This window comes from Rhamphochromis longiceps, linkage group LG7, assembly GCF_057381845.1.
Source record: "Rhamphochromis longiceps isolate RC_006_pf linkage group LG7, R_longiceps_female_GT1.1, whole genome shotgun sequence".
Taxonomy (NCBI): domain Eukaryota; kingdom Metazoa; phylum Chordata; class Actinopteri; order Cichliformes; family Cichlidae; genus Rhamphochromis; species Rhamphochromis longiceps.
This window is the reverse complement of record NC_140563.1, coordinates 50,055,576-50,083,293: the sequence shown is the minus strand read 5'-3', so window position 1 is coordinate 50,083,293 and position 27,718 is coordinate 50,055,576. Positions and strand designations below refer to the sequence as shown.

General features: G+C 43.1%; 1 protein-coding gene across 3 annotated transcripts in view; it reads left to right on the top strand.

The window, feature by feature from the left end:
- Positions 1-20,597, top strand: part of ccbe1 (collagen and calcium binding EGF domains 1) — a 55,413-nt gene extending 34,816 nt beyond the window's left edge. For 2 of the 3 annotated variants that reach the window (XM_085414095.1, XM_085414094.1), the window contains 9 exons: positions 176-228; positions 404-538; positions 783-920; positions 6,834-6,943; positions 7,940-8,045; positions 8,609-8,748; positions 17,644-17,679; positions 19,758-19,793; positions 20,048-20,597. In XM_085414095.1, the coding sequence (XP_085270221.1) occupies positions 176-228; positions 404-538; positions 783-920; positions 6,834-6,943; positions 7,940-8,045; positions 8,609-8,748; positions 17,644-17,679; positions 19,758-19,793; positions 20,048-20,308 (1,015 nt within the window). In that variant the 3' untranslated portion in view covers positions 20,309-20,597. The remainder of the gene's footprint in view (positions 1-175; positions 229-403; positions 539-782; positions 921-6,833; positions 6,944-7,939; positions 8,046-8,608; positions 8,749-17,643; positions 17,680-19,757; positions 19,794-20,047) is intronic. The other variant, XM_085414096.1, reaches the window with a different exon arrangement.
- The last annotated feature ends 7,121 nt before the right edge of the window (positions 20,598-27,718 follow it).

Below are 27,718 nucleotides of genomic sequence, written 5' to 3'. Positions count from 1 at the left end.
CAAGATCACTTAAAAGAATTGTAAGTCTGGTTCCTTGGAAGCAAAATACAAAGAGAAAAAGAGGAGCTCATTTCTGTATATTCTCACAGTACTGTATATTTTATGTAAATACACCTTTGTGTATTAAAGTAGTGAATTTGTCTTCTTATGCACATGTTCCTTTGATATTTTACAGAAAGAAGTGTTGCAAGGGCTTTAAGTTTGTTCTGGGCCAGTGCATTCCTGAAGGTATGAAACTGGATATCTCTCCTGTGCTTCTCTGATTATTTTGGGAATTCTTCCCAAACCCATCCAGTCTTTAGTCTTATAATATGTAATAATAAAAACTTAATGGTAGATGGATCTGAGATGCTCAGTTTCTGTTTTCTTGCTCATACTGACAAAGCGCTTCATTTATGTCCAGACTATGACGTATGCGCCGGCGCCCCCTGTGAGCAGCAGTGTACCGATCATTTCGGCAGAGTGGTGTGTACCTGTTACCCCGGCTATCGCTATGACCGTGAGCGTCACAGAAGGCGAGAGAAGCCCTATTGTCTGGGTGGGTACACCACATACATATTAATCAGTGTCATCTTTTAAAATAATGTTTGATTATTTGATCTTAACGGTCATTTAAAAGAAGCCTGTGCTCCTTTTGTACAAAGACAAAATACCTTACGATGAATATTTTTTATATATATTTCTTTAAATTATCATGAGGTTGTGCTTGTCAGTAAAACCTAAGTGACCCGAAGTGACACTTTGTCTTTCTTTTATCTCCCTCTTGTCACCGCATGATGCAGACATCAATGAATGCGCAGACAAAAACATGACTGCATGCTCTCAGATCTGCATTAACTCTGTGGGGAGCTACAGGTGTGAGTGTGAGAAAGGCTACTTCCTGGAAGAAGATGGGAAAACATGCACCAAGGGGGAGAGAGGTGAGATTGACATTTTCTCTTCAGCCAAGGTCACCTCACAGTCAGACGTGCCCTTGAATAAAGAGACTGACATTTTGTCTTTATTCAAGGGCACCTCTGACTGTGACGTGAAGCTGACAGCTTGTTATTGGTGTATGTGAGCGAGAGAGGGAGGCGGAGGAAGAGGAGGGGTACTGCAAAACACAGACACCTGGGAGTCATTAGACATCTTCGACCCTTGTGCATGTCAGAATGGTTCTGTCTCCTCAACGTGCTGCTGCCCCTTTGACTCCTGATCTTTCCTGATTTGCTGGGTGTATTTGAAGAAAGCTCAAATGTTCTAGGCGATAAAAAAACATTTTTTTCTTATTTTGCCTCAGATTCAGTTGCAATGAAGCAGTAAAGTGCTAAAGATTTGTTACTTCCTCCCTTGTGTTCATCTTCCATTGCATACTATAGTTCAGCAAAAAGCTGGAGAATGAGAAACTGCGGTACACATCATGCTGCCACTTTATGTCCCGCTGTTTTGTAATATAGTGGGGGAAAATAATATCCAGACAGTTTCACCATTCAACCACAGGCTCGAGACCAAACTAGAAGAGCTACAGTGTGCTTTTTATGGGCTTTGTTTCCATAGGAATGTGAGGTATGTGCAAGTTTATTGATTAGATATTATCGTTTTATGTATTGCATATGAGAGCATGAGGGTGGGAATGGATGTCTGTATCTGTGTGTGCCTGTATGTCTGTGTCTATATGTCAGGTTGGGTATCAGACGCCACCTCTCTAGGGACATCCCAGGTCCTCCAAGGTATGGAGGCCTATCTCTCCCCACCACTCCCCCTGCCAGTGGCAGACGCCCTCAAACATCGGTGCGTTGGTGGTTCTTTGTGTCCGGGGGTGGGCGTCCAGGTACACACCGGCTCACTCCTGGTGGCTGCTTGTCGGGGCTTGGAGCCTGGGGCTCACTCGGGCCACTTCGGGGGTGGGGTGCCCCCGGCCTCTTGGCACTGCAACCCCCCCTGGCTTCTGCTCCGCGGCTGCTGAGTGACCCCTCATCTGGGGTTCTCCTCAGCTCTTTCTGGGATATCGTGCAGCTGCCCCTCTGTTGGTCTTCCTTGGTCTCTTGTGCTCTGAGGGCCTCTGGATGTCTGGAGTCTTGATCTCCTCCATACCTGCTTCATGCCCTGGAGGACGGGGCTGTGGCCCCCCCACACCCTCTAACAGATCTTTACATGAAGGAACCTTTTTATACAAGCGCGTCCATGCTCACAGGTGTACACACGGGAGCTCACACACACAAACTACACCCTTTTTGGCTCCTACCTCAAAGCACACTGTGCACTGTCGATCTTACGTGCTGCACAATAATGTTTAATATTTAGTATTTACTGTTATATTCACATACACTCAACAAAAATATAAACGCAACACCTTTGTTACTGCTCCCATTCCCCATGGGATGGACGTAGAGACCTAAAATTCATTCCAGATACACAATATAACCATCCCTCCCAAACAGTGGTCACAAATCAGTCCAAATGTGTGGTAGTGGGCACATCTGCTATATTGAGATAATCCATCCCACCTCACAGGTGTGCCACATCAGGATGCTGATCTGACATCATGAGTAGTGCACAGGTGTACCTCAGACTGCCCACAACAAAAGGCCACCCTGGAATGTGCAGTTTTGTCTCACAGCAAAATGCCACAGATGCCACAAGCAATGAGGGAGCGTGCAATTGGCATGCTGACAGCAGGAATGTCAACCAGATCTGTCGCCCGTGCATTGAATGTTCATTTCTCAACCATAAGCCGTCTCCACAGCGTTTCAGAGAATATGGCAGCACATCCAACCGGCCTCACAACCGCAGACCTCGTGTAACCACACCAGCCCAGGACCTCCACATCCAGCAGGTTCACCTCCAAGATCGTCTGAGACCAGCCACCCAGACAGCTGCTGGAACAATTGGTTTGCACAACCAAACAATTTCTGCACAAACTGTCAGAAACCATCTCAGGGACGCTCAACTGCATGCCTGCCGTCCTCATCGGTGTCTTGACCTGACTCCAGCTCGTCGCCGTAACAGACTTGTGTGGGCAAATGCTCACATTCGATGGCGTCTGGCACGTTGGAGAGGTGTGCGCTTCACGGATGAATCATGGTTCACATTGTTCAGGGCAGATGGCAGCTGAGAATGTCCCAGTTCTTGCATGGCCAGCATACTCACCGGACATGTCACCCATTGAGCATGTTCGGGATGTGCTTGACCGGCGTATACGACAGCGTGTACCAGTTCCCACGAATATCCAACAACCTCGCACAGCCATTGAAGTGGAGTGGACCAACATTCCACAGGCCACAATTGACAATCTGATAGACTCCATGCAACGATGTGTTGCACTGCATGAGGCAAATGGTGGTCACACCAGATACTGACCGGTTCTGGGTCCCCAGACCCCCAATAGCGCAAAAAACTGCACATTCCAGGGTGGCCTTTTGTTGTGGGCAGTCTGAGGTACACCTGTGCACTACTCATGATGTCAGATCAGCATCCTGATGTGGCACACCTGTGAGGTGGGATGGATTATCTCAATATAGCAGATGTGCCCACTACCACACATTTGGACTGATTTGTGACCACTGTTTGGGAGGGATGGTTATATTGTGTATCTGGAATGAATTTTAGGTCTCTACGTCCATCCCATGGGGAATGGGAGCAGTAACAAAGGTGTTGCGTTTATATTTTTGTTGAGTGTAGATCATCATGATGTTGTTTATTATGTTGCTCTTTTTTTTTCTTCTGCTTGTTTTCTTTTTTCTTTCTCAACAGGTGATCCAGGGGTCCGTTCTTCGTACCTCGCTTACTACATCCAAGATCAAATCATCGCGCTAACTTTGAGCTCGCTATTCCGGTTCTTCGAACACACCTGTTGTTGACGATTAGTATAGCTGGATGAAGTAATGTGAGATCACTGGGTGGCTTAACAGGGGCTATGCATCGATAGTAGAAACATTGATCGGCAACCCTCTGATTGGTCGGCGAAAATGTCGAAGGAGCGCGCTCAGTATTTTTCGGCAGCAGAGCAAGAACTCTTGAGTGAGGGATTTCAGGAGTTTCAGAGTTTAATTAAAACGCAAGGGAACACTGCAAAGGCTGCAAAAGCAAGGAGAGAGGGCTGGCAGAAAGTTGCTGACAAATTAAACTCGTAAGTAATTTAATAATAATAACAATAATAATGGAGTGGATTGATATAGCGCTTTTCAAGGCACCCAAAGTGCTTTACAATGCCACTATTCATTCACTCTCACATTCACACACTGGTGGAGGCAGCTACGGTTGTAGCCACAGCTGCCCTGGGGCAGACTGACAGAAGCCAGGCTGCCATATCGCGCCATCGGCCCCTCTGGCCAACACCAGTAGGCGGTAGGGTAAATTTATTATATTATATTATATTATATCATATTATATTATATTACATTATATCCTCTTTCACATTAGAGCCACAACAGGACCCACTAGAACATAAGATAAGATAACCTTTATTAGTCCCACACGTGGGAAATTTGTTTTGTCACAGCAGGAAGTGGACAGTGCAAAAGTTATGAGGCAAAAATTAGAATACAATAAGAATAAATACAGTACACAACTGTACAGAATAGAATAAAATAAAATACTATATACAGTAGAATAAAATAAAATAAATATACAATAAGATAAAAATAGAATACAAATACAAATACTATATACAACTGAGTAAAAATACAACGATGACAGAAAGGATTATTGCACTTAGTATTATTGTATATGTATGGATGTGTGTGCTTGATCAGTGGGAACAAGTAAAAGTGAAATATAAGAATATTCTACAGAATGGTAATATTTATCACTTATATTGCTTTTAGTCTCTTGAAAAGAGACCCTGAAATAATCTGTTTGTTTATAACAGCAACCAAGAAAAGGGCAGAGCATAAAAAGACAGGTGGTGGTCCTGCAGCCCCTCGTCAACAAGTTGGTTAAGTAAATAATACCCTCACGGGAAAATCGATATCTCTCTATGAGCACACTGTCGCGCTGAGCTAAAGGATCCTGTCTATCCCGCAATATACGCTGAATTCTGAAAACTCTCCTTATCAATCTTGCACCTTCCGCAATGGGTGGCTCGCGTAAACGGACAGGATATGACTGCGACAGACTTCCCAAATCCACCTTCGCTTTTATAGCCGTGGTCTCCCATCTTGATTACACGAAGTAATTTCCAATTACTCTAAAATATGAATTACATCTGTAATAATCACATGTAATAAGATGATTAATAGTACATTTCCCTTTTTTTAGGAAATGACCTGTATGTATCTGTGTGAAATCAATAAATGGATCAAGTGCTGCATTATCTTTAGTTACATTGATAATATTTATTTATGGTAAAACAGTGGTGAAATATCGCTGTTGCTTTCATATAAATGAAGCGGACATACCTGAGTGGTCGCGATCTAATCCTGTTTACATAAAGTAAGCCTGCTCCCGAGCAGGTTTACGCTTACGGATCTGTTGCTATGACAGCAAGTCCCGGATGAGCTTCGGAGAACCGAACGATCCAAGATCACGCGAAATCGTCAACAATCAAATCCAGCTAACTTACTTAGCGAGGTACGATGAACGGACCCGAGGTGATTGATATATGTATTTTTTGTCTGCTTATTTTGTTGGTTTTTGTTGTTTGCCCTTTATCACATTTCCTTTTCCCCACTGTTTTTCTTTCCCTCTTTCTTTCTCCCCTTTCTTTTCCCCAGTCAAATCTGTCCCGTATTCAGCAAGTGAAAATAAAATAAAATAAACAATAAAAAAAAAGGTGAATCAAATAGACCATTACGGCAAGGCTGGGATGGTCCATTTGGTAAAGTAAATCCGTTGGGCCTTTAGACAATAATTCTGATGGCAAAAGAGCCAAACGGGACAGGCAAAAAAAAGAAAAAGATATCGTTTAAATCTGGACGAACGAGCAAAAAGCTGAAAAAGTGGAAAGGAAAGTAAGAAAAAAAGACATGTAGTTATTTTCAGTTGTAACAATATGTTATTAAATCACATTGTTAACTCTGAACTCATTTTAATTCTGCACTTTCCAGCGACTGACTCATTTTTTACAGCCCCCTGCCAACTTTAGTTCAGTAAATCACCCACAATGGTTAATGTACCTTTTCGCTAGTGGATTTGCTTTTCCCCAGTTATTAAAAAAGAGAGTGTTTGCGAGAACAAAACTGCTCAATCTTATATTCATCACACAAAGAAAGCAGTCACTATCCGGTTGTACAAATCAGATCAGAATAAAGTCAGAACTGGTTCATGAATAGTTTCCTCATTTCAGGTTTTAATACCTGTTTCTGAAAAGACTAAAGCACAAACAGAACTATAAGACTAAATAACTGTTTTGCTGCTTTTGCCTTCAGAACATAAGCCACTCATCCCTCACTCTGCTCACACAGCTTATCAGAAACCCATCGAACAGTTACGAAGGCAGCACTGCTGAACATAACAACACTATTTGAATTATTAGACTGTTTTGGCGACAGATTTAATGTAACCTGACAGTAATAACAATTGTGGTTTCCCTTTATGTGGTCAATTTAACACAGCTCTGAATCATACGCTTTAGGTTAACTTTCCCAAAGCATAGCTTTTGGTTTACACTTTATGACAAGCAAGTGAAAGATACGTGGTTCGGTCCCAGGAAGAGACACAATTCCCTTTGGGGGCTACGTCAAGAAGAGAATCCAACATAAATATCTGCCAAATCAAAAATGTGGAGCTTCCCACTGTGGTGATCCTTGTTGAATAAGGGAGCAGCCAGATGTAGCTTCTTCAGTAAAGTCTGTTTTCCGGACAGTTTTCTAAGAAAAGCATTATGTTAACATAAACATTTTCCCATTTCCCAGCAGTACATCTCTTTGAGAAGTCTGATAATGTCATGAATACTGGAACCTGCTCAGCCACGTGTGATGATTTCTACCAAATTAAGATGTCTGTCCTACAGCTTAAACAGAAGGTAAAAAAGTGCGCATTGGATTGGTCCATTTCACCCACAAACTCAACAGAAATATCACAAATCTTGCAAACTGAGCTACACATGTGCATGACAGCAGTATGTTAGTTTTCATTGTGGAACTCAAAAAACTGTTTTTGTTTAATAAAATAAACATAAAAATGTAGATGTTCTTTAAAGTTTCAGAAAAAAGTAAGTAAAGATTTCATTTATTCATATCATGGAAAGGTTAGGAACCCTCAGTTTGAACACCTGTACCCAAGGTCACAGGCTAAAGTCTTGTATAATTTTTACTGATCAGCAGGTGAACCACAACCTTTCAGTGTGTGTGTGTGTGTGTGTGTGTGTGTGTGCGCGCGCGCCAGCATGGACAGATGCTTCTGCGTCTTGCATGAATTCTGATTTGTCAGCCCTGGCAGCATGGTGAGGTCTTTAAGGTATTACCCCCAGGGGTCACCAGCTCCACATGATGTTCTACTCAGATCAAAGATAACTTTTTCCTCAAGGATGCTACTTAGTATACAGGAGCAGGAAAGCTCCTGGTCATGCTGAATAATGCAGAGGGGTTGCCTGGCCTTCCATCTGGCTGGGTTACTGCTTATACTGTGGTGCAGATAGATGATCAACTTTAATCTTTGGCAGAGAATAAAATTTTAGCTTAATTTTAGTTTATGTTGGCCCTCCAGGGTGAAAGTTTCATTTCCTGTTTGACATTGCAGGCTTTTATGAGTCATTGTATGTAAAACTGTTTTTAAAACTAAATGCATAATTGTACAGTCAGATATTTGTATGTTTTATATACACTGTCCACTTCCTGCTGTGACAAAACAAATTTCCCACGTGTGGGACTAATAAAGGTTATCTTATCCTATCTTATCTTATAACTTCCAAATCAGCTTAAAAAAGGGCTTAATTAATTCAGCAATTTTTAGTTAACTTTCCATGGCATTTACAGTGTTATTCAACCATTTCTTCTTTTTCTTTCGTAACTCCTCTAAGATGGCTTTGCTGTCAAACAGTGCTGGCATCCCTGAGCAGATGACGAGTGAAAAACTCCTATCACCTATGTCTTTACCAGGGCCTCCAGGTTCCCCTGGACTCCCAGGTAAGACACAGCCTCAGTTTCTACGGGAGAACACCAGCCTCTATGAAGAAGTCATGACGTTAAGCAAAATGTTGGAAGTACTGATAGGCTAGATGCATTTAGGCACACCTTACATGAAAATATTACTGACAGCACTTATGCTATTAGTAGGTTTAAGCCCACACTGGGGTAATGCACTTTTTACAGCATGGTAAAAATGCATTAATCAATAAAATACAAGAGTATTTAGTTTTCACAATTCAAAGCATTGGACAACTTTTAATTTTGACCTGTTAATAGAGAATTAATATTTGTACCATATTTAACTGCAAACTATAGGTAACCTCAAATTGTAAACCTCTGAAAAGCTAAAATCCAAACTTCAGGGTGTTTTTGTGGTCATCCCTCTTTTAAACAATGTTAGCACACAGTGCAGGTTTTCCTCATATAATATAGGCATTGTTGGCATCATCTTAACATTGAAATCTCTCTAGTACAGCTAAGAAGCATCTATTATGCAGAGTCTGTGTGTGTAATCTCTTCAGTTGTTTCCTACCCACTCATATCAGTGTGTAATACTTCAGGAGATCCAGGACCAGAAGGCCCTCCAGGAATTTCAGGACAGACGGGGCCCCCTGGACCACCTGGCCCCAGAGGCTTAATGGGACCCATTGGACCAACACCCGACCTGTACCACATCAAACGAGGCCCTCGGGGACCTGTGGTCAGTTATTAAATCCCTGTTTTACAATTAAAAATTTACGCAGAATTTAACAAGAAAAACTAACGTTCGTCTTGGATGAAACAAACAGCCTCGCAGCATTTTATATCCAATTTGTCTTTGTTACGTCCCCCCCCGTCCCCCACCACGGCGTAGGGTATAATTCTGAATAATCAGTGACCAACGCATAAGCCGCTGGTTGTGATTATACATCTTGGAGAGGAAAACTAAAGGGTTGTGATCTGTGAATACTTGGACTGACCTCTGACCTGACTCTGTATAGACTTCAGAATGTTGCAAGGCCCACAACAAAGCAAGGGTCTCCTTTTCAATGGTAGAATACCTGAGCTGGTGTTTGTCAAACTTCCGAGAGAAGTAACTTACAGGATGGTCAATGCCCTGGGTATCCTCCTGGAGAAGCACCGCTCCCGCCCCAACTGCGCTGGCATCTATTTCCAGTTTGAATGGTAAAGAGAAGTTAGGAGCAGACAAAACAGGGGTGCAACAAAGTAAGCCCTTAAGGCTTTCGAAAGCCTGCTGGCAACTCTCAGACCAAATAAACGGCTTTGAGGGGCTGGTTAAGTCAGTGAGGGGGGCAGCAACAGAAGAGAAATTCTTACAAAATCGTCGGTAATATCCTGTCATCCCAAGGAACCGCCGCAGTTCTCTCCTGGTGGTTGGTTGGGGGAACTCTCTAATCGCAGTGACTTTGGCATCTGCAGGGCGCACTTTTCCTAGACCAACTTGCTGGCCAAGGTAGAGGACACTGCCTCTGGCAAAATCACATTTGGCAAGGTTCAAAGTGAGAGATGCATTTTCTAGGCTAATGAAGACTTCTTTCAATGTAGCCATGTGGGTTGACCAGTCACTGCTATACACAACGATGTCATCCAAGTAGGCTCTGCAGTTGGGGATGTTTCCCAACACTTTATTAACCAGTCTCTGAAATGTTGCAGGGGCACTGCACATGCCAAAAGGCATAACCGTATACTGCAGAAAGTGGTCAGGAGTGACAAAAGCTGAAATGTCAGATGCTTGCTGTGTCAAAGGCACTTGCCAATACCCTTTTAACATATCGAGTTTAGTGATGTATTTTGCAGGCCCGATTTCATCAATGCAGTCATCGATAAGAGGTAAGGGATGTGCATCCGGTACAGTGACAGAGTTCACCTTTCGGAAGTCGGTACAGAATCTTGGGCTTCCATCTTTTTTTGTGTCTAAGAGACATGGTGAACTCCAAGAGCTGGAGCTTGGCACTGCAAATCCATTCTGAAGAAGATACTCAACTTCCTGTTTTATGATCTCCCTCTTTGCAGGACTAACCCGATAAGCGCGCTGTTTGATTGGTGTAGGGTTAGTCAGCACCACATCATGTTTTATGACAGAGGTTTGAGACGGGATATCACTGAACAGAGATGGGAATCCCGATATGAGTGTTATAATATCATTACTCTGTTCAGCAGGAAGGTGGGACAGGTATTGTGTTAGGGTCGACAATATCACAGAATTACCTAGTCGAGCACTTTGAGGCTCAGCACCCCGTAACACCAACCCATCTTCATCTGGGGTAATCTCCACCTTGGTCACCGAAGCCATCGGAAACGTAGCCACAGATGGCACAGCTGAAGGTTCACGAGAGTTGTACAGCTTCATCATGTTGACATGACACACCCGAGTGGGACGTCTGCGATCTGGGGTCTGAATAATGTAGTTAGTCTTGCTGAGTTTTCTCTCTACAACATAAGGACCAGAGAACCTAACGGAGAGAGAGGAGCCGGGCACCGGAAGGAGAAGGAGCACTCTGTCACCTGGCAGAAATGAACGGTCAACAGCCCGCTGATCAAAGTGTCTCTTCATTTTCGCTTGTGACGTGGCTAATACCTTCCTGGTTAAGGAATAAGCCCTCTTCAACCTGTCATTCAGTGTCTTGACGTACTCTGGAAGGCTTTTGGCGTTGTCAACCGGTGTAGCTAGCCTTTCTTTAAAAACCTTCAAAGGACCCCTCATCTCACGCCCAAACACAAGTTCACTGGGACTAAATCCCAGAGATTCTTGGGTTGCTTCCCGACAGGCAAATAAAACAAGTGGAACACTTTCATCCCAGTCCCGTTGGGAACTATAACAGTGTTTCCTTAACATAGACTTCAAAGTCTGATGAAACCTCTCTAGTGCCCCCTGACTTTCAGGATGGTAAGAACTCGAGGTTATGTGTTCAATGCCTAATGTTTTCAGGGCTTGGGCAAACACTCTAGACTTAAAGTTAGTGCCTTGGTCTGTTTGCACAACCTTAGGCAGACCAAAGGTTGAAAAGAATCTCAACAGTGCTTTGACAACAATCTGAGCTGTTATTCTCCGTAGTGGGATTGCCTCGGGAAACCTGGTTGAAACGCACATGACAGTCAAAAGAAACTGGTTTCCAGTTTTAGCTTTAGGTAGAGGCCCCACACAGTCAACAATCACTTTTTGAAATGGCTCCTCTACTACTGGGATAGGACAGAGAGGAGCTGGGGGGATTACTTGGTTTGGCTTGCCGGTCATTTGGCATACATGGCAAGTACGGCAGTATTGAACAACATCAGATTTCAGTCCGGGCCAGAAAAAATGTTTCAGAATTCTGGTGTATGTTTTATTAACCCCCAAATGTCCTGACCATGGATGGTCATGTGCTAAGGACAGTACCTGGGTACAATAAGCAGTAGGTACAACCACTTGATAAACTGCAGACCAGTCTGCGTCTTCCGAGACCTCACTTGTCCATCTGCGCATCAGAAGACCTTCGTCAGAGAAGTAAGCCAGCTTTTTCCTTTTGGCATCCTGTTGACTGAGAGTGGAGGAATGACACTTGGACAGGGTTACATCATTTTTCTGTGCAATAATGAACTCCTCTCGGGAGACTGGCAAATCCAGAACTGGTTGTGTTTTGTCAGCAGGTGGAACTGTGGCCTGAACCTTAGATCCAGAGGTAAAGTTAATCACGTCACCAACGGGATCTGACCTCATGAAGGAATCGGCCAAGTCAGGACCATACTTTTTTGTCTGGGCCCTCGTAACTACACAAGCTGGAAAAATGGCAGGCTGGTCTTGGGCTGGGTCAGAATCCCGGCTCAGCTCGGGTCTGTCTAACACCTCAGGAATGGGTGTGACCTTACCTCCAGCAAGGTCATTACCTAGGATGAAGTCAATGCCTGGTATGGGCAACGCAGAACGAATAGCCACTTTAACAACTCCGCTGACTAATGTTGACTGAATGTGAATAGTGTGCAAAGGGGCAGATACAAATCCGAGTTCTACTCCCTGGACAATAACACTGGACTGGCAAAACGACGACTCAGAAAACGGTAAGACGTTTTCTCTAATGATGAACTGAGAGGCCCCTGTATCTCTCAGTATTTTTACTGGTTGTTGATCTTTTGGATTCCCAGTCAGCGAAACCACTCCCTCTAGAATGAATGGTTTGAAACAGGGGTCAGGGTGGTTAGTGTTCGGTTGAAATGCCCTCCCATTCTCTGTGGCTTTAATCAGTCCCACCCCTTTTGGTTGTGAGGATAGTTGCTGTTTACGCTTTAATGCCTGACATTCTGCAATGAGATGACCCCTCTTGTGGCAATAAAAGCATTCACGCTCACCGTGGGGAGGCGAGGGCACCCTCACTGGCCTCGCAGCAGAGCAACTAGACTCAAGCCGTGCTGAGCGCAAGGTTGTGGGCCTATCTGGATGGGAAACAGGGGTAAAAACATTCTTATGAGTTAACACAAACTCATCGGCCAACACAGCTGCTTTGGACATTGACATCACCTTCTGTTCATTTAAGAACATTATGAGCCTCTCAGGTAATGAATTTTTAAAATCCTCCAGTAACATTAACTCACGCAGCGACTCATACTCATCCCCAACTCCGTTAGCAGCGCACCATTTATCAAAAAGAGCCCCTTTTTCATGTGCAAACTCCACATATGTTTGACTGCTGGACTTCTTATGGTTCCTAAATTTCTGCCTGTAGGCTTCAGGTACCAGTTCGTAGGCACGTACAATTGTTTCCTTCAACACGTCGTATTTCATGCTTTGCTCTAGCGAAAGTGAAGCTACTACCTCCTGAGCTTTGCCCACTAATTTACACTGAAGTAATATGGGCCACATGTCTCTTGGCCATTTCAGAGCAGTAGCCACCTTTTCAAAAGCGTTGAAGTACGAATCTACCTCAGTCTCACGAAAGGTAGGTACTAGGGCAATATGTTTGCTAACGTTAAAACTTTCCGGGGAGACTTTCGGGATTTCTTTAGTGGCATCTGTTTTCTGTCCTGATGACACCCACTGTCACGGTCCGGGGCAGCGGCCGTGTGAAGAGTGGAAAGGAGGACTCAGATGCAGCACTTACTCAGATGTGAAGGTGATTTATTGACAAACCTGAACATGAAGGGAGAACAGCAGGGAGAGCACGCAGGGGATTCACCGGGTATGAACACAGACGACGCGACGAGGAGCAGAGGAAATCGCACACTATAAGTACACGAAGAGACACTGGGAAATCACACACAGGTGGGGGAAACAGCTGGACCTGATTAACCTGACGAAACAGGGGAACACTAACACCAGGGACCAACAGAGGGAGCACAAACCCAGAACCCAGTGTCTAAAATCCCAAACACAAACCATCCCAAAACAGCCATGAATAATAATGAAAGTAATAGCAATAAAGAACATAAACATAAAGTCACTGAGTCATGGTCGCAGGACCATGACAGTACCCCCCTTCAAGGGCTGGCCCCCGACAGCCACAGAAACACACCACCAGATCCGGGCGGGCGGCAGGGGGCCCAGGACGGAGGGACCAGCCGACGTGGCAGCCGGTGTGGCATGAGGCCGGACGGGCTCCTCGGGCCCCCCAGCCGACGTGGCAGTCAGTGTGGCATGAGGCCAGACGGGCTCCTCGGGCCCCCCAGCAGGCGAAGCAGGAGGCTGGACGGGCTCCTCGGGCCCCCCAGCGAAAACAGCCGCAGAACCAGCGGGCACACACAAAACAAAACTAGGAGGCACGTGGGCCTCTGGCACACATGAAACAAAACCAGTAGGCACGTGGGCCTCTGGCGCACGTACGGAGGGCTGCAGCTGCGCAGAGCATTGACCCTGCTCAGGCAGTGACAGCCCGGTACAGTTCACAGCTGGCATCTTGGCCTCCAGGGGTCCAGAGTAAGCTGAGGGCAGTAACCCAGCCTCTGGGGAAGCCCCGGAGTGAGCAACAGTCTCTAATGTTGCCAGCTTTTGAGGAACAGGTCCGTAGCGAAACAGTTTGTCTCCCTGCCCAGAAACAGCGGTGGAAAAACAGTGTGAAAATTGTGGCTCAGCCATTACCGGAACTGTGGGCTGTAGCGATGCTAGCGGTGGTGGTGGCTGAGTGGCTAACTGGAGCGGCGGCAGAACGGGTAATTGAGCCCTTAGGGAGGCTAACGGTTGAGCCACAGACCTGGGAGCTTGTGGCTGGACACAGAACTGAGCCGGAGAATGGTGATAAAGTCCTGGCTCAGAAGGAGCGGCAGAGAAACAGTCTCTCGGTTTTACAGAGGGTTTGTAGACGCCCACTTGCGAAGGATCCGTTACCACGAAGGTAGGTAAGCTATCTACACTGTCTCTCATCCCGCTCTGAATAGCCCCAGAAAACAGAGTCCCGGAATCTGGGGAAGCCAGAACATGTCGCTCGCTCACCGCCTCGGGCTGCTCGAAAGTAAAAGCAGACGGGGGGTGAAGTCCGAGGTCCAAAAGGAGGAACTCCCGCTCCCATGAACAAAGCGAGCCCAGAAGCCATGGGAGACCGGTCACCAGACGCTGTAGCCGCCTCTCTATAGCGCGCTGGGACGTGCCACCCGGGTTTTCCAGCCACCGGTCGATGAGCTCCTGTGTGGCATCGATGAGATTTTCCCGTAGCTCCCTGGACGGGTTAAGCGCTGCTGGGTCCATGTTGTGGTCGCGTCGTACTGTCACGGTCCGGGGCAGCGGCCGTGTGAAGAGTGGAAAGGAGGACTCAGATGCAGCACTTACTCAGATGTGAAGGTGATTTATTGACAAACCTGAACATGAAGGGAGAACAGCAGGGAGAGCACGCAGGGGATTCACCGGGTATGAACACAGACGACGCGACGAGGAGCAGAGGAAATCACACACTATAAGTACACGAAGAGACACTGGGAAATCACACACAGGTGGGGGAAACAGCTGGACCTGATTAACCTGACGAGACAGGGGAACACTAACACCAGGGACCAACAGAGGGAGCACAAACCCAGAACCCAGTGTCTAAAATCCCAAACACAAACCATCCCAAAACAGCCCAAGAATAATAATGAAAGTAATAACAATAAAGAACATAAACATAAAGTCACTGAGTCATGGTCGCAGGACCATGACACCCTCAGTGCTTCTACTTCAAGCTGCTTTAACCTGACTTCTTTTTCAGCTTCTATCTCCAGCCTACGGACCTCCAGCCGGAGATCATAATCTGCTTTACGCACCTTATCCTTCTCTTGTGCCTCTAGCTGTAAACGCAGTAAGCGAACCTTAAGCTTTGCATCACTGCTAGACGTTTGGGATTCTGGAGTGAAAGGCTTAAAGCGAGGCAGAGTTTGGGGAGCCGCATCCGAGTTAACTTGGGCACTCGGAGGTGTAGCAGGCAGCGCTTGCTCATCAGTTCTCTCTGGAGAAGCTGGATCAGCAGAGGCTCCAGGGGGAGCTAAAGGGTCCTGAGAAGGCACCCCAGCTGTAACAGGGCTGATTAAAATACCCAACTCGATTAATCCCTCCAACAAAGCCTGCTTAATCTCCTTCTTCACTCCATACTTTGGTACAGAAAGGTTATACTGGGCAGCAATACTCAACAGGTCGTCTTTGCGACATAAGTCAATCTTATCAACGCTAGGCTGACTAACAAAATCAAGCAGGTCAAAACTCATCTCCGGCTGATACTATGAAACGTAGACACCCTAAAATCACGGCACCCTCCTCATTAATATAGGTTGTCCACCGCATACAACGATCCCGGACGAGCCCCCATTTGTGTTACGTCCCCCCCCCACCACGGCGGGGGCAAAGGCAGGCAGGGGACAGCAACACTGGACAACCACAATCAATGAAGGAGGAAGACCACAGAGCAGTTAGGTATCAGGCAGAATTTAATGGTTGGACAGTCAATCTTAACAACAGAGAAGAGGTGGGGGGGAGGAGGACTGGGCGGTTGATCCAAATCAAAGAAAGTAATAAAACAAAAAGAGGTCAGTAGCTTCCAGGGCCTAGCCTAACTGAAAGAAAAGTGCAAAACAAAAGGCCTACCTAGCTACTCGATAAAAGTCAGTGAAAACCTACAAGGGTGGCATCAACCGCATAACCTAGTGTGACTAACAGAGTAAAATCTACAACCAATGTATAGGGTACCCCGGCTTACCTGTCCAGCCTCCCACCACACACAACATAAAGAAGCCTGTTCGCAAATGTTTGTCAAAGCAGAAGCCAGCAGCCCCAGCTGGCCAGGGAGCGGCTCATTTGTAGTGTTCCTTGGAGTGTGATTGGCCAACTGAGCCCAGACCAGCCAATAGACACCTGCCAATCAACTTCGAACTGGCCAATCAGAGGAGGCCTGACGCCTGAAAGATAAACAGAACACAAAACAGAGCACAAAAGCAAAGCCACACCCCTTGGCACGTAACAGTCTTATTCTTCATGTCAAATGGAGAATATAAAAATCAGAAAGTTTGTGTCCTGATTGTGACCTATGAATAAGTTGATGTATAGCACCACTCTTACACCAGTTACCTCTATTTATTATTATTTTTATCTTATAATTTTACTTTGTGACACATAGAAGAATGGCTGTTTTAATATGAAAAGCAATACAATCTTGAAAATCTCTTTTTTCATTTTAATGATTCACTAAATTATTATATTATCAGATAATTTAGTGTAACTGCATTGACAGGAAACCCCCCTGAGAAAGACACAAAATACATCCCGTCATGCACCCTTTTAAAGACCCTCATTCTTGCGAGGTGGATAAGGATAACACGTGGAAATGGCAGGACAACAGCTTCGGTTGCTTTCTTTGGCTTGCTGTTTTTGTGCCGTGCCAAGTCTTTCCTGCAAGTGTCAACCCTACATGTTAAAGTGTGGGACTGGAATCAAGAATGTGCAGGATGTGGCTATCAAGACATATTTTCTACTTTTTTAAAGCTCTTGTATTTATGCAATCTTCTCACTGATAAATCAGACTATCATCACCTACCATCAATCACATCACAAGCTGCTTAAAGCCAAAACAAGAGCTGTAGAGCAGTGTTTTTTAGAAGATGACCTGTTGCTTTGTGTTTGAGCGTGGATGCGTTTTTTTTAATCTTATTTATACATTTCATCAGTACACATGCTGATGATCTCCTACTGAAAGGATGTTGTCCTCTCATCGCACAACAACCTGGTTAAACTCTAGGTGCAGTTAGGTTTGGTTTGGTCACCAGGCCATGTGTGTTTGACTTCATGTCTGGATTTCAGAGGTGATGAATGCGTGACTCAGAAGGTTTTTAGTGATCTGAATATTGGCGCTACTCCCTATACAAAGATTATTATCCCATGAAAGAGATCAAAGCACTCTGTGTTGTCAGTTTGAAGTTACTCAGAAATGGCCTGGAGGCAGGAACAGAGTTAATCGTGGGTACTCTCACTTGATGTAGCATAATAAAGTAGTTTTGTATTTTGAGGGGCTTTGGGTAAACTGTTTCTGGGAATATACTGAATTCAACAAGCCGCCACAGAACAATACTTTAAAGCAGTAAATATAATTTCATACCTTTGGAGTTTGAAACAAAAGTGACTAAAATATGTTTAAAAATCAAATATATCTGAACTACTTTTTGTATTGAACAGGGGCCTCCAGGAGCACCAGGAAAAGACGGTCTAAAGGTGAGTTCAGATGCTATTTAGTCAACCAGAAATCTTCATTTTGGGGAATTTTAAAGTATAAATTTCCTCTACAAGGCAATTACTATAGACAAGAGTAGAATTGCCCATCACATTGATCCCTTAGGGAGCAGGAGTCATCATCACCATTGACATATTGCATCCTATTTTAAAAAAGAAGTCGGTGCGGTGAGTGCAGAAAGCACCGGCTGTATAGATTTGCCAAAATCATATCAATCAAAGTAAATTTCTCAATAGCTAAATTGTTCCCCCCCTCTCCAGATTTGTTCAGGATGAAAAGCACAAGGCAGGTGCCAGAATACTTGTTAATCCTCACCTGGGTGCTGCGCGGGCACATGAGGGGATTACTTAACTGCAAGTTGCTACAAGTTTATAGGCAGTTTTCACAGTTTTGTGTACAACATGAACACAAGCTTTGGTCGATGCTTGAAACATGCGTTACATATTCTTACAGAGAGGGTCAGGATTTTGCTCACTTGGAAAGAAATTTCTCAAGTCAGACTTGAGCCCGTGACTTCAGCACAGAAATGTCATTGACCACCAATGTGAACACTATAGATACCTCTGGGCTGTTTTGGTTGTTTGGAATCACCTGGATTTATTCAGATTGGCCAGCTGGAGATGTTATTTTAAAGGGCTAACAGGAATGCTTTTCTCTGCTTTGCGTTCTTGTGAAGCCTAAGACAAAGGGTTAAAAAAAAGAAGGCTCTGACAGATGGTTAAGTCTGAGATTAAGTGGGCACAATGCAGATTTCATCCTAGTTACTGTGAGATTTATTTTGTGCATTTTTCACATCTTTGCATTAAACAATATGCCTCTTGCTCTTTTTTACAATATCTATAACCAGAAGCTCTTGCTCTGCCACTTTGCTGCACCGTGTTGTAGTTGAGTTTGACAGTGGTTCGCTCTCATTTAGATGATGATGGTTTTTATATGGCAAAATAATGTATGAACATCACTTGTGACTGTGGCAGTTGTTACTAAGATTAGCCTCAAAGAAAAAGCTTTTTAAAAATAGAACAGAGCTCTCTCTCTATCTTTAATTTGGCCCTAGCCTGTGATAAGTACAGCAGGTCGGTGGTGCAGTGAGTGAGTGAGGTAAGATTTTCTTTTTTAGTTTCACTGGGGACTTGATCCTGAACCTTCAGGATGTCAGAATGAATTTAGACTGAGAGCAGCCAGGTGAAGTAGTTAAAGGAGCTAATATGCAGAAACCTTGAAACATTATGAGACTTAACAGTGCCCGTGATTGGACACCAGGGTGGTTGTGTTTATTTAAAAGAAAAATAAATCACTTACAAGAGCAAGGTATGAAAGCTTCAGAGATTCTCATGTTAAATTGGACCTTGTAACTCTGTTTGCTTGGCTTGTAGATTGAACGCATGGAAAGACTTAGGTGCATCTGCCTTATTGACACAGTACCTTGGTGTTCTTTTCAGTGCAGCTGGGATGTTTGTGCGGATAGATTGGAGGGTTATGGTAATATGTCTCTCAGAGTAACAAATCCAAACCATCTGCCAAAACACTCCCAGCCCCCTTGTGACCCTGAGCATGGCTAACAGGGTAGTCAGCTTAATGTGTATGTGCTACTGTAAATCACCAGGCTGCCATGATAATTCACAGTCAAGCTGTAAAGGATCCAGCTTACTAAAGGGGCTAATTTTACTTTTTTGCTTAGAAATGTATTTGTTATCTAAAGCTAGAAAAGAAGATTTTACACTAAACTCTATGGAGAGCCACACTTTGTATTCTCACATTTTGAGCATGAGCTTTAGGGTGACATTTAGATAGTTTATGTTTCAAACTTTACACAGAGTTGATGAAAGCTGCATTGCTCTTTTAGCAAATATATACAGTATAACAACACAGTACATGCTTCTTTGATATAATGTGCTCCCATTTATTCCTTTTTTAATCCATGAAGCAATCGTGTTTACTTTCATCCTGAACTCAGTTTTCCAGTTTGTGAAAGTTCCCGTAGCAGAATATCATGAATTCCTCTCATGCATTTTCCTTCAGTGTAATTCATCTTAGCTAAATATTTGTTTTGTTTCCTCAGGGGGACAGAGGAGCTCCTGGGCCTGTTGGACCACCAGTAAGACTAAGGCTATCTATACCAAGGCCACATTACTGTAACTCGTTACTATCAAATAGAAAAGTGTAGTTAAACTACAGCATGGCTGGGAAATTAAATGGTATCTCATGGAAAGTATTCATTATCATCATGTCCAAGCATCCAGTGGCCTTGATGCAATAAACTCTTGTGTAATAATTATATTTATATCCACAAATAAGCTAAAAATCTAAATTTCTAAATCAGTTTTTCTGTATCTCTTTGGTCAAACCCAGGGCCCTCCAGGATCCTTTGATTTCCTGCTTCTGCTGATGGCAGACATCCGAAATGACATCGCAGACCTGCAGAGCAAGGTGTACGGTCGACCTATGCACTCTCTAGAGGAGGACTTTCCCACAGTCCCTGACAGCGGGAGACAAAACCAGGACCCTTTAGATATGGGCTCGGGTGAGGACTCTAAGGAAGCGCCGCCTCGAACAGGCGCAGGGCCGAAGAGGAACAGGAAGAGGAAACCAACACGAGAGAGAACAGAGTGAACAAAATGGAATGAATGAAAAAGTACAAAAAATACATTGTCTTTGGTGTGAATATTGAAATGATCTGCCTTCTTATTTAACTTCTTAAAAAAAGAACATATTTTATGCTGTTTGATTACAGATTGTCTATTTTTGTATGATATACAAAATTTCATCTATTTTTTAACAAAAATGAGTAGACTGTGCCAACGCATGCTTTTTTATTGCATATTTTCAGAAACCTACTGTTCCTTTATAGCACATTAAAGAAGTCTCTCATAAAAACAGGGTTTTTTTTCTCTTTAACTGTAAACAATCGGCATGTGTTGCATCATTTTTGTGCTTGCAGGAAGAATTAAAGCAGCAAAATATAGAATTTTACTTTTTAACCTTAGTGCATTGAGTCTCATCTATTGCATGACCCATTGTCATTTTTAAAACTTTGTTTTACCAAAAGTAATGATTCAAAGAAAGTTTGGAAATACTGCTGTAGTACCAGCTGTGATCAGAGCTGCAACTGTGGATTATCGGTAAGTTTCAAATGTCGCTGAAATGACACCGCACCTTATCTAATACAGCGTTCCTACAGTTTTTGACTTCTGTCAAGGAGGTGCCATTTTTTCTGTGTAGTTTTGAATGAATTCTCATAAAACTTTGTTCTGATGAAGACGAAATGAATACATACCAAATATTCCCTTAAAAGTGAATACTGCCCAGAGAGTGAGCTGTCTTGGTGGAGGTTTGCGCTGTCACAGTGGTTCTTGTTTTGTAATGTTTTGCTACCTGTAAGAGCTCCAAGGTGAGAACAGTTTTGTTTTTTCATAATTTATTTCTAGTTTTTACAAAAACAAAAAACAGATGCATATTTGTTATCAGAGCTTCCTTTGATATACGCAGTGACGCTGCGCGCTGAGGTGTTAGTTGGAGGGCTGCGTTAGGCACCAGAGCTGCCTTCTGGTGCCTAACCATAGCCTGTAACTTGATAATTTTAAAGTAAACTTCTTAAAACTGAATTATATCTCCTGCCATGGACACCAGACTAGAGATGGCACGATACCACTTTTTTATGTCCGATACCGATATCATAAATTTGGATATCTGCCGATACCGATATGAATCCGATATAGTGTTTTTTAATCAACAAAACTGTTTTTTAAATATCTTGCTGCATTTTGTATAAGTTCATACTCAAGTTTAAAACAACAACTACACTAAAGCTATTCTGTTATACCTGTATGCAAAAAAAAAAATTTCATAGTTCAGCAATACTGATCAATCTAATAAACTTAAACCTACACCATCCTCCCTATTCTGGTATTTTAAAGAGTACTTAGCATAAATATTAAGCAACCTAACTAATAGGGTTCCAACTCCCAGCAACAACAAAAATAGGGAACCACCCCTCACGCTCCACCTCATGATGCTTAATCGACGTAATCAACCTTAATTTGATGCAGTGTGAAAAAAAAATGCACAGAAATCAATTATTTTTCAAGAAATATTAAATAGATTCAACATCTTTCTTCAACAAAATTGCAGACTGCACAGATGGTACCTTCCCAAAGGAAAAAGTACTATAGCTTACTAGGGTATATTAGACTTAACAGTTACTATATACAATAATGGACTTCTATACATTTTACATCAGATTAAAACTTTGGGTGTCAGATAATTATTTATTAAAAGCTAGACATTTTAAATGAGAATAAGAAAGAAAAGTATGTCTTTGTGCCCCCTTTTCCCTGTTAATGCCCTATCGGCCCCCCTGGCTAAACTTTGCTAGATCCGCCCCTGCACAGTTACCAGCGTCAGCTACGTAGAAAAAGATCCTGGTGTAGAAAGTAATATTAAATACATTCTAACAACAGCTGATCAAGCTTAAACGTGCTGCTGTTGTTCAGCCGCTGGTTTCCTCTTTCTGGTGCAAAGTGGGCCAAAAGCAAACTAGAGACACGGACTCGCGACAGAAAAGCCGATCAGCTGATCGTTAAGCAGTTTCATGATTGAAGTAGCAGCAAGAAGAGGCAGTCGCTTGTTAAGCTTAACGCAGGAATGCTTTACAAACATTCAGAGATGGACTTACACACTTGCTTTACTTCTCTCGGGGATAACTTTGTCGGAGATGAAATGCCGGGTTGCTAGCGAAGCTCCAAATGCTATCCAGAGGTCCCCAGACAGGTCCCGCATGCCACAGCCGCTCTATCACCTGATGCATACTGCTCCGACGTGCTAACGTTCTGAGGTGAGTTACAGCGTGTTGCAAGTTTTGTGAGGTGCTTTCGTGATATTTAATGGATCGGATTACATTTTTTATTTTTCTCCGATATCCGATCCAGTAATTTAGGTCAGTATCGGACCGATACCGATACGTAATATCGGATCGGTCCATCTCTACACCAGACTAAAATTTCTGTGCCTACAGCTCATTTGTGGCTTGTTTAAAACTCGGAATAAAAACCACTGCGCTTGTATATCTGATCTAATAATAAACCAACCAAAGTAAAGCCTTCTCTGCAAGCAGGCAACTTTCAGAGGGCAGTGTGAATGTCAGCTGACTGAATTTCTAAAATGTTTAAATTTTTTTCTCCACCAGAGGGAGACCTTCTCAAAGCAAGAGATCCAAAGCAGTCTGATGTTTAAAAAGAAATCCTATTTTTAACCGACCTGTTGATTTGTTGGCAGAAAATTTATAAAAAACTGTTCATCCTTGATGAACATCATGAGACTAATAATCACCAAAACGAGAATTTTATTTCCTGATCTTTGTGGATTTCAATATCAATTCTGTCTGATGATCAGGCATATAGGAAACAAAAAAAGAGAAAAGAAACGTCTGACTTGACTCATCTGTGCATGTTTGTTTGTTTGTTTTATTTATTTTATGGTATTTGGTGTTTGTTTGTTTTTTGCCATTATCCACAATAATCCCAGCCACATCCACACACTATGAACGATTTTGATAGCATACTCTTACATATTACCACCTAATATTACCATTATGTGGTGCCACTCACTCTTTGGTTGAGTTAACCTGATTTTATATGACATTATTATCCATTCCTTATTTAATAAAGAATAACCAGAAAAAAGGACAATACACTACTTAGTTGTGTTTTTACATCAAGCATTCCCTTATGAATCCACTAGATGGCAGTAATTTCTCAGTCCTGTACTGCGTGTACTGTTTGAGTTCAGCCCATTAAATGATGCACAGCACAGAGTGCTGACTGAACTCATTAGACTTTGGCGTGTAGTTCACAGGGATCCACACAGACGCAATCAAAACACCATGATGAATAAAGCTGTGTGGGAATGCTCACTCAGCATGGGTAATGTGTACATGCTTGTTTATTTTGGGACTCTGTGACATTACCTTTTCTTCTCTCTCAAAGATTGACCTGCAGGCGTCAGAGTGATCATTTTGTTCCTGGAAGAACTTTTTTCCCCTCATTTAAATCATATTCACATTCGTTATCTTTTCTATTAGAAACATTTATGTCGTTCCCAAAAGACAAACGCAGATTTGTTCATTCTTTGACAACATCAAAACCGAAATCCATTCAGATAGTTGGAAGTTTTGGATTTTGGATGCCAGCCTCATTAGACACTACATCATTGTTAACACGTTGTGTATTTGTTTCACAATGAGCCCATTTTCCCACAACGCTGTATGTTATGATTTGCATTTGATTAAAGAGGGACCGATATTGAAGTGCTGGGCGATTCTTTTTAACAAGCTGGGCTCCTCTCGTATAGAAAGAGACAAAAACACGGGGAAATCTTGGCAATAAATTTCTCAAATATCTCTTCTGGAAGTAATTAATCACCACTGTACAAGGACAGGCCTTTAAAAGGATTTCAAATATTTACTGAAGTGGCCCCTTGTTCCCAATTATATCTCTCTGCTTGCCCCCTTCATTATTTAGAACTGTCCACAAAAAATATGCAGCACTAAATGGGAACATGCGCACACACACACACACACACACAAACCCCAAAGAAAATGTTTAGTAGCAAAAAGGATGAGTGAGTTACTGTGTTGCTAAAAAGCCCTAATGAGGTAATTTTATTAGTAGCGGCTGCCCAGGACTGTTGGAAACAGATGGAGGAAACAAACAGAGAGGAGCAGCATAAAGAAAATTAGTGCTACCCAATTCATTAATTAATGCATTAGTGTGGGCAGCAAATTAACTGCCCCAAAAAATCTTCCATTCAGCAAAGATTATGATGGAAGAAAAAAAATACATTGTTGCCCTTCAGCGTAATTACAAGACAGTGCAAATTCAATTCTAATGAGGCGAAAGGCACCCCCTTAACATACATCCCCTATTCCCCCCTCTATAAAAGGGCTTGCTCTTGTTGAGGCCTAAGTTTAAGGAAGTATTGAGAGTGAAGGAGACAATGATGAGAGATCGGCCAGGGTCTAAGTGCTTTGTGTGCTGCAAACAGGTAGAGAGGATTGAATGGCTCTCTTTCTGGGACTCCTGGGGGGCCTGTCTTCCCAGCACAACAACACTTGGCCCTGAGAAAAGGGCCCGCTGAGGGGCCTGGAGAGTGAATGGACCTGTGCCGTGGTGGGTCAGACTGAATGGCCACAAGTTCTCCACTGATTAAAAACGATGTTGTGCCGGTCCGGGCTTCAACACATGTACGCAAACACACACTTATGCGTGTAGACACAAAAAAACACACACAATCACACATGCACATACTGAGAGCCCTCACCCTTCCACCTCTCCCTCTCATTGAGTTATCTTTACTCGGGCTTTGTCTCCTCTAATTGGAGCTGATGAGTGACTAATTGGTAGCTTTTTTACAACACCCGGTACTTAAGCAATGGCAAACCGAGTGAGGCAGCATGAGCGGAGTTAATGAGAGGCTTTGCACAAATAAAGGCTTTAAAATGGGCCTGTTTCACAGAATGGGAGAAAAAGGAAAGTTGAGGATATCTTTTGTGTCCTCCACATCTTTCACTCATGTGCAGGTATCTAAAAAGGGAGCGGGAGTGGTGGAGGGCACACAGTGGCTGCTGAAATGTTGAGCACTTGTCTGCATAAAGGGATCTGTTCTGTATTGTTTGGGCCCCATCGTTTAGTGTGTCTGTTAATAATGAGAAAGGGCTGCTCCTCAAATGAATGTGGCAAAGTCCTTAGTGGACAATAAGTGCCCCCTCTTCTGCCCAGACCACACTGGACTGTGTCAAAGCAATCTGAAATGAAGGTTTAGCCCCTTTCTGCATTGTCCGGGGTGAGTGTGTGGCCTGTATGCACAGAGCCAAGCCTGCGAATAATACAGCGGCAGATCAAATCTATGCATTATTGGCTTAAATGATCATAAAACATTCGAAGCTTCTAGGCGTGATAAGCAAAGCTTCTGTGTCTCTTGTGCATCGGGTCAGCATCAGGCTCACTGGATCGTAATTAAAATCATAAGAACAGTGAGTGCCCTGGTCCTCAAAGGAGAGAAGCGATTTGCATCATGGTGGTAAAAGTAAGAGCCCGGTGGGACGTTTCCTTAGCATGCTGTCACCTCAGCGGATATTTAGTCTACGTGATAATGGATTGCTTTGTGCTTTTCCGGTATGAATAAACGCCATGAAGCAACAGGCTTCATTTAACTTAAGCCATCGTTCACACCAGCCGTTGACAAGCCACTCTCCCTTTCCTCTTAATGCTTTAGATGCCCGGATCCCCCAAGAACAAATGGCCCCATGCACAACACAACAGGTATTTGTTTTGTCTGTTAAGGCCACTGGTTCCACAACACACAGAATGATAGGAGGACATCCAGCGGTCAAAACAAGGATAGAACATGCCCCTCAAAAAAGTGCCACCTCAAACCTCATGTGGCTCAACGGCAGAGGCTCGCTGTCATTTCCAAGATTATATTTAGTACAGTATTGTATAATTCGCTGGCCAAATATTTGTTCTGACTCATGCAATAGGCTATTCACAGTTTCACTGACCCATTAACAATCCACGGTTTCCTATTGTCCACTTCTAAATGGATCTATTAGCACCGCCTTTGTTATTCAAATCCTGCATTTCCCCACAAAGAGTGTGGTTTAACTCTCTAATGAGGACTTCCTCAGACAAAGGACAGATGTCTCTATTTTCTCTGCCCTTACAAATCCACTGGAAAGATGTCACGAGTGGTAAGAGCCTGCACCAGACATTTTCACAATCTCATATATTCTCCTTCGTGTGTGTTTTGTTTGGGAGAGCATTTTACAGATGTATTTTAATAGTATATTTTATAGTAGATAATAGATCAATCTAATAGAGTTTTCTTTCCACAGCCTCATGCCACATGACAGTTTTCTGCTATTTAAAGACATGCAAAACAGATCTGGTTTGGCAACACTTGTGCATACCTGTCATATAATGGATTTTATTGTTGTGTTGACACAGAGTTGAAAAACAATATTCACGTCTTTCACCTGCTCGAGGAGCTGATCTCCTATTAACCTTGTTTCCAAAAACACGATTAAAGCTTTAGCTCATCTGAATTTTTTTCATCTGCTTCACCAACTTTTCACATGTTGCTTGCAAAGGTAGCCAAATAATTCAGTGGCTCACTCACAGGAAGAAAAAGGCTCCAAACGGGCCCTTGTAGTGGTGCAGCACCCATAGAGGCAACTGGGGGAAAGTGGGGAAAATTTTGAAGTAAATCAAGGCCTCGGTATATGTTTTAATAGTTTATATCATGTTCATCCTCTTCATATAATCACCTGCAAGACCTAATGGAGTGACAACTGCACATATTAAGGTCACATTGACCCAGTATGCTGCCCTGGGGTAAATATGTGCTATTATGCCCCAAAGTCTTAGTGGATTGTGTCAAGTTCCTAAGCATCGGTCAGACAGTGCAACATGATTTTATTATTTGCCCGCAATCAGCAGCAGTTACACACAGCAGGACTCTGCCTCTCTATGTGTGTACCTGTGTGTTTGTGAGTAGAGGTTTATTTAGTGAAATATCCAAACATGTAAGAAGAATAAAGTTTTCTAGTCTTACAGTTAGTATTAATAATAAATAAGCTGATCCGATTTAGTTAACATTACTACTAAAGTACAACGTTATCAGTTATATTGAAATACCCCTCTTTTTTGACAAGAAAGGCGGAGTCTTGAGATTCGGAGAGTCTTCTGCAAGAGTGTCCTGGGCTGTCATTAGTAGAATTAATCTATAAAAAAATAATAATAATAATAAATAAATAAAAATGAAAAAATAAAAAGCCTGTGCATTCCCAAAGTGGCACCTGGGCAGTTTGTGGTTTCTTCCATGCAAACTATTTGCAACAGATGCAACTGGTACTTGCTACCAGCTCTGACCACTCCCTAGACCTTCAGAATGAGATTGTAGCAATGAATTTCAAAGCAACTGCCAACAACAACTTACCAAACAGCCAGTGAACGCACATTTTTGTCT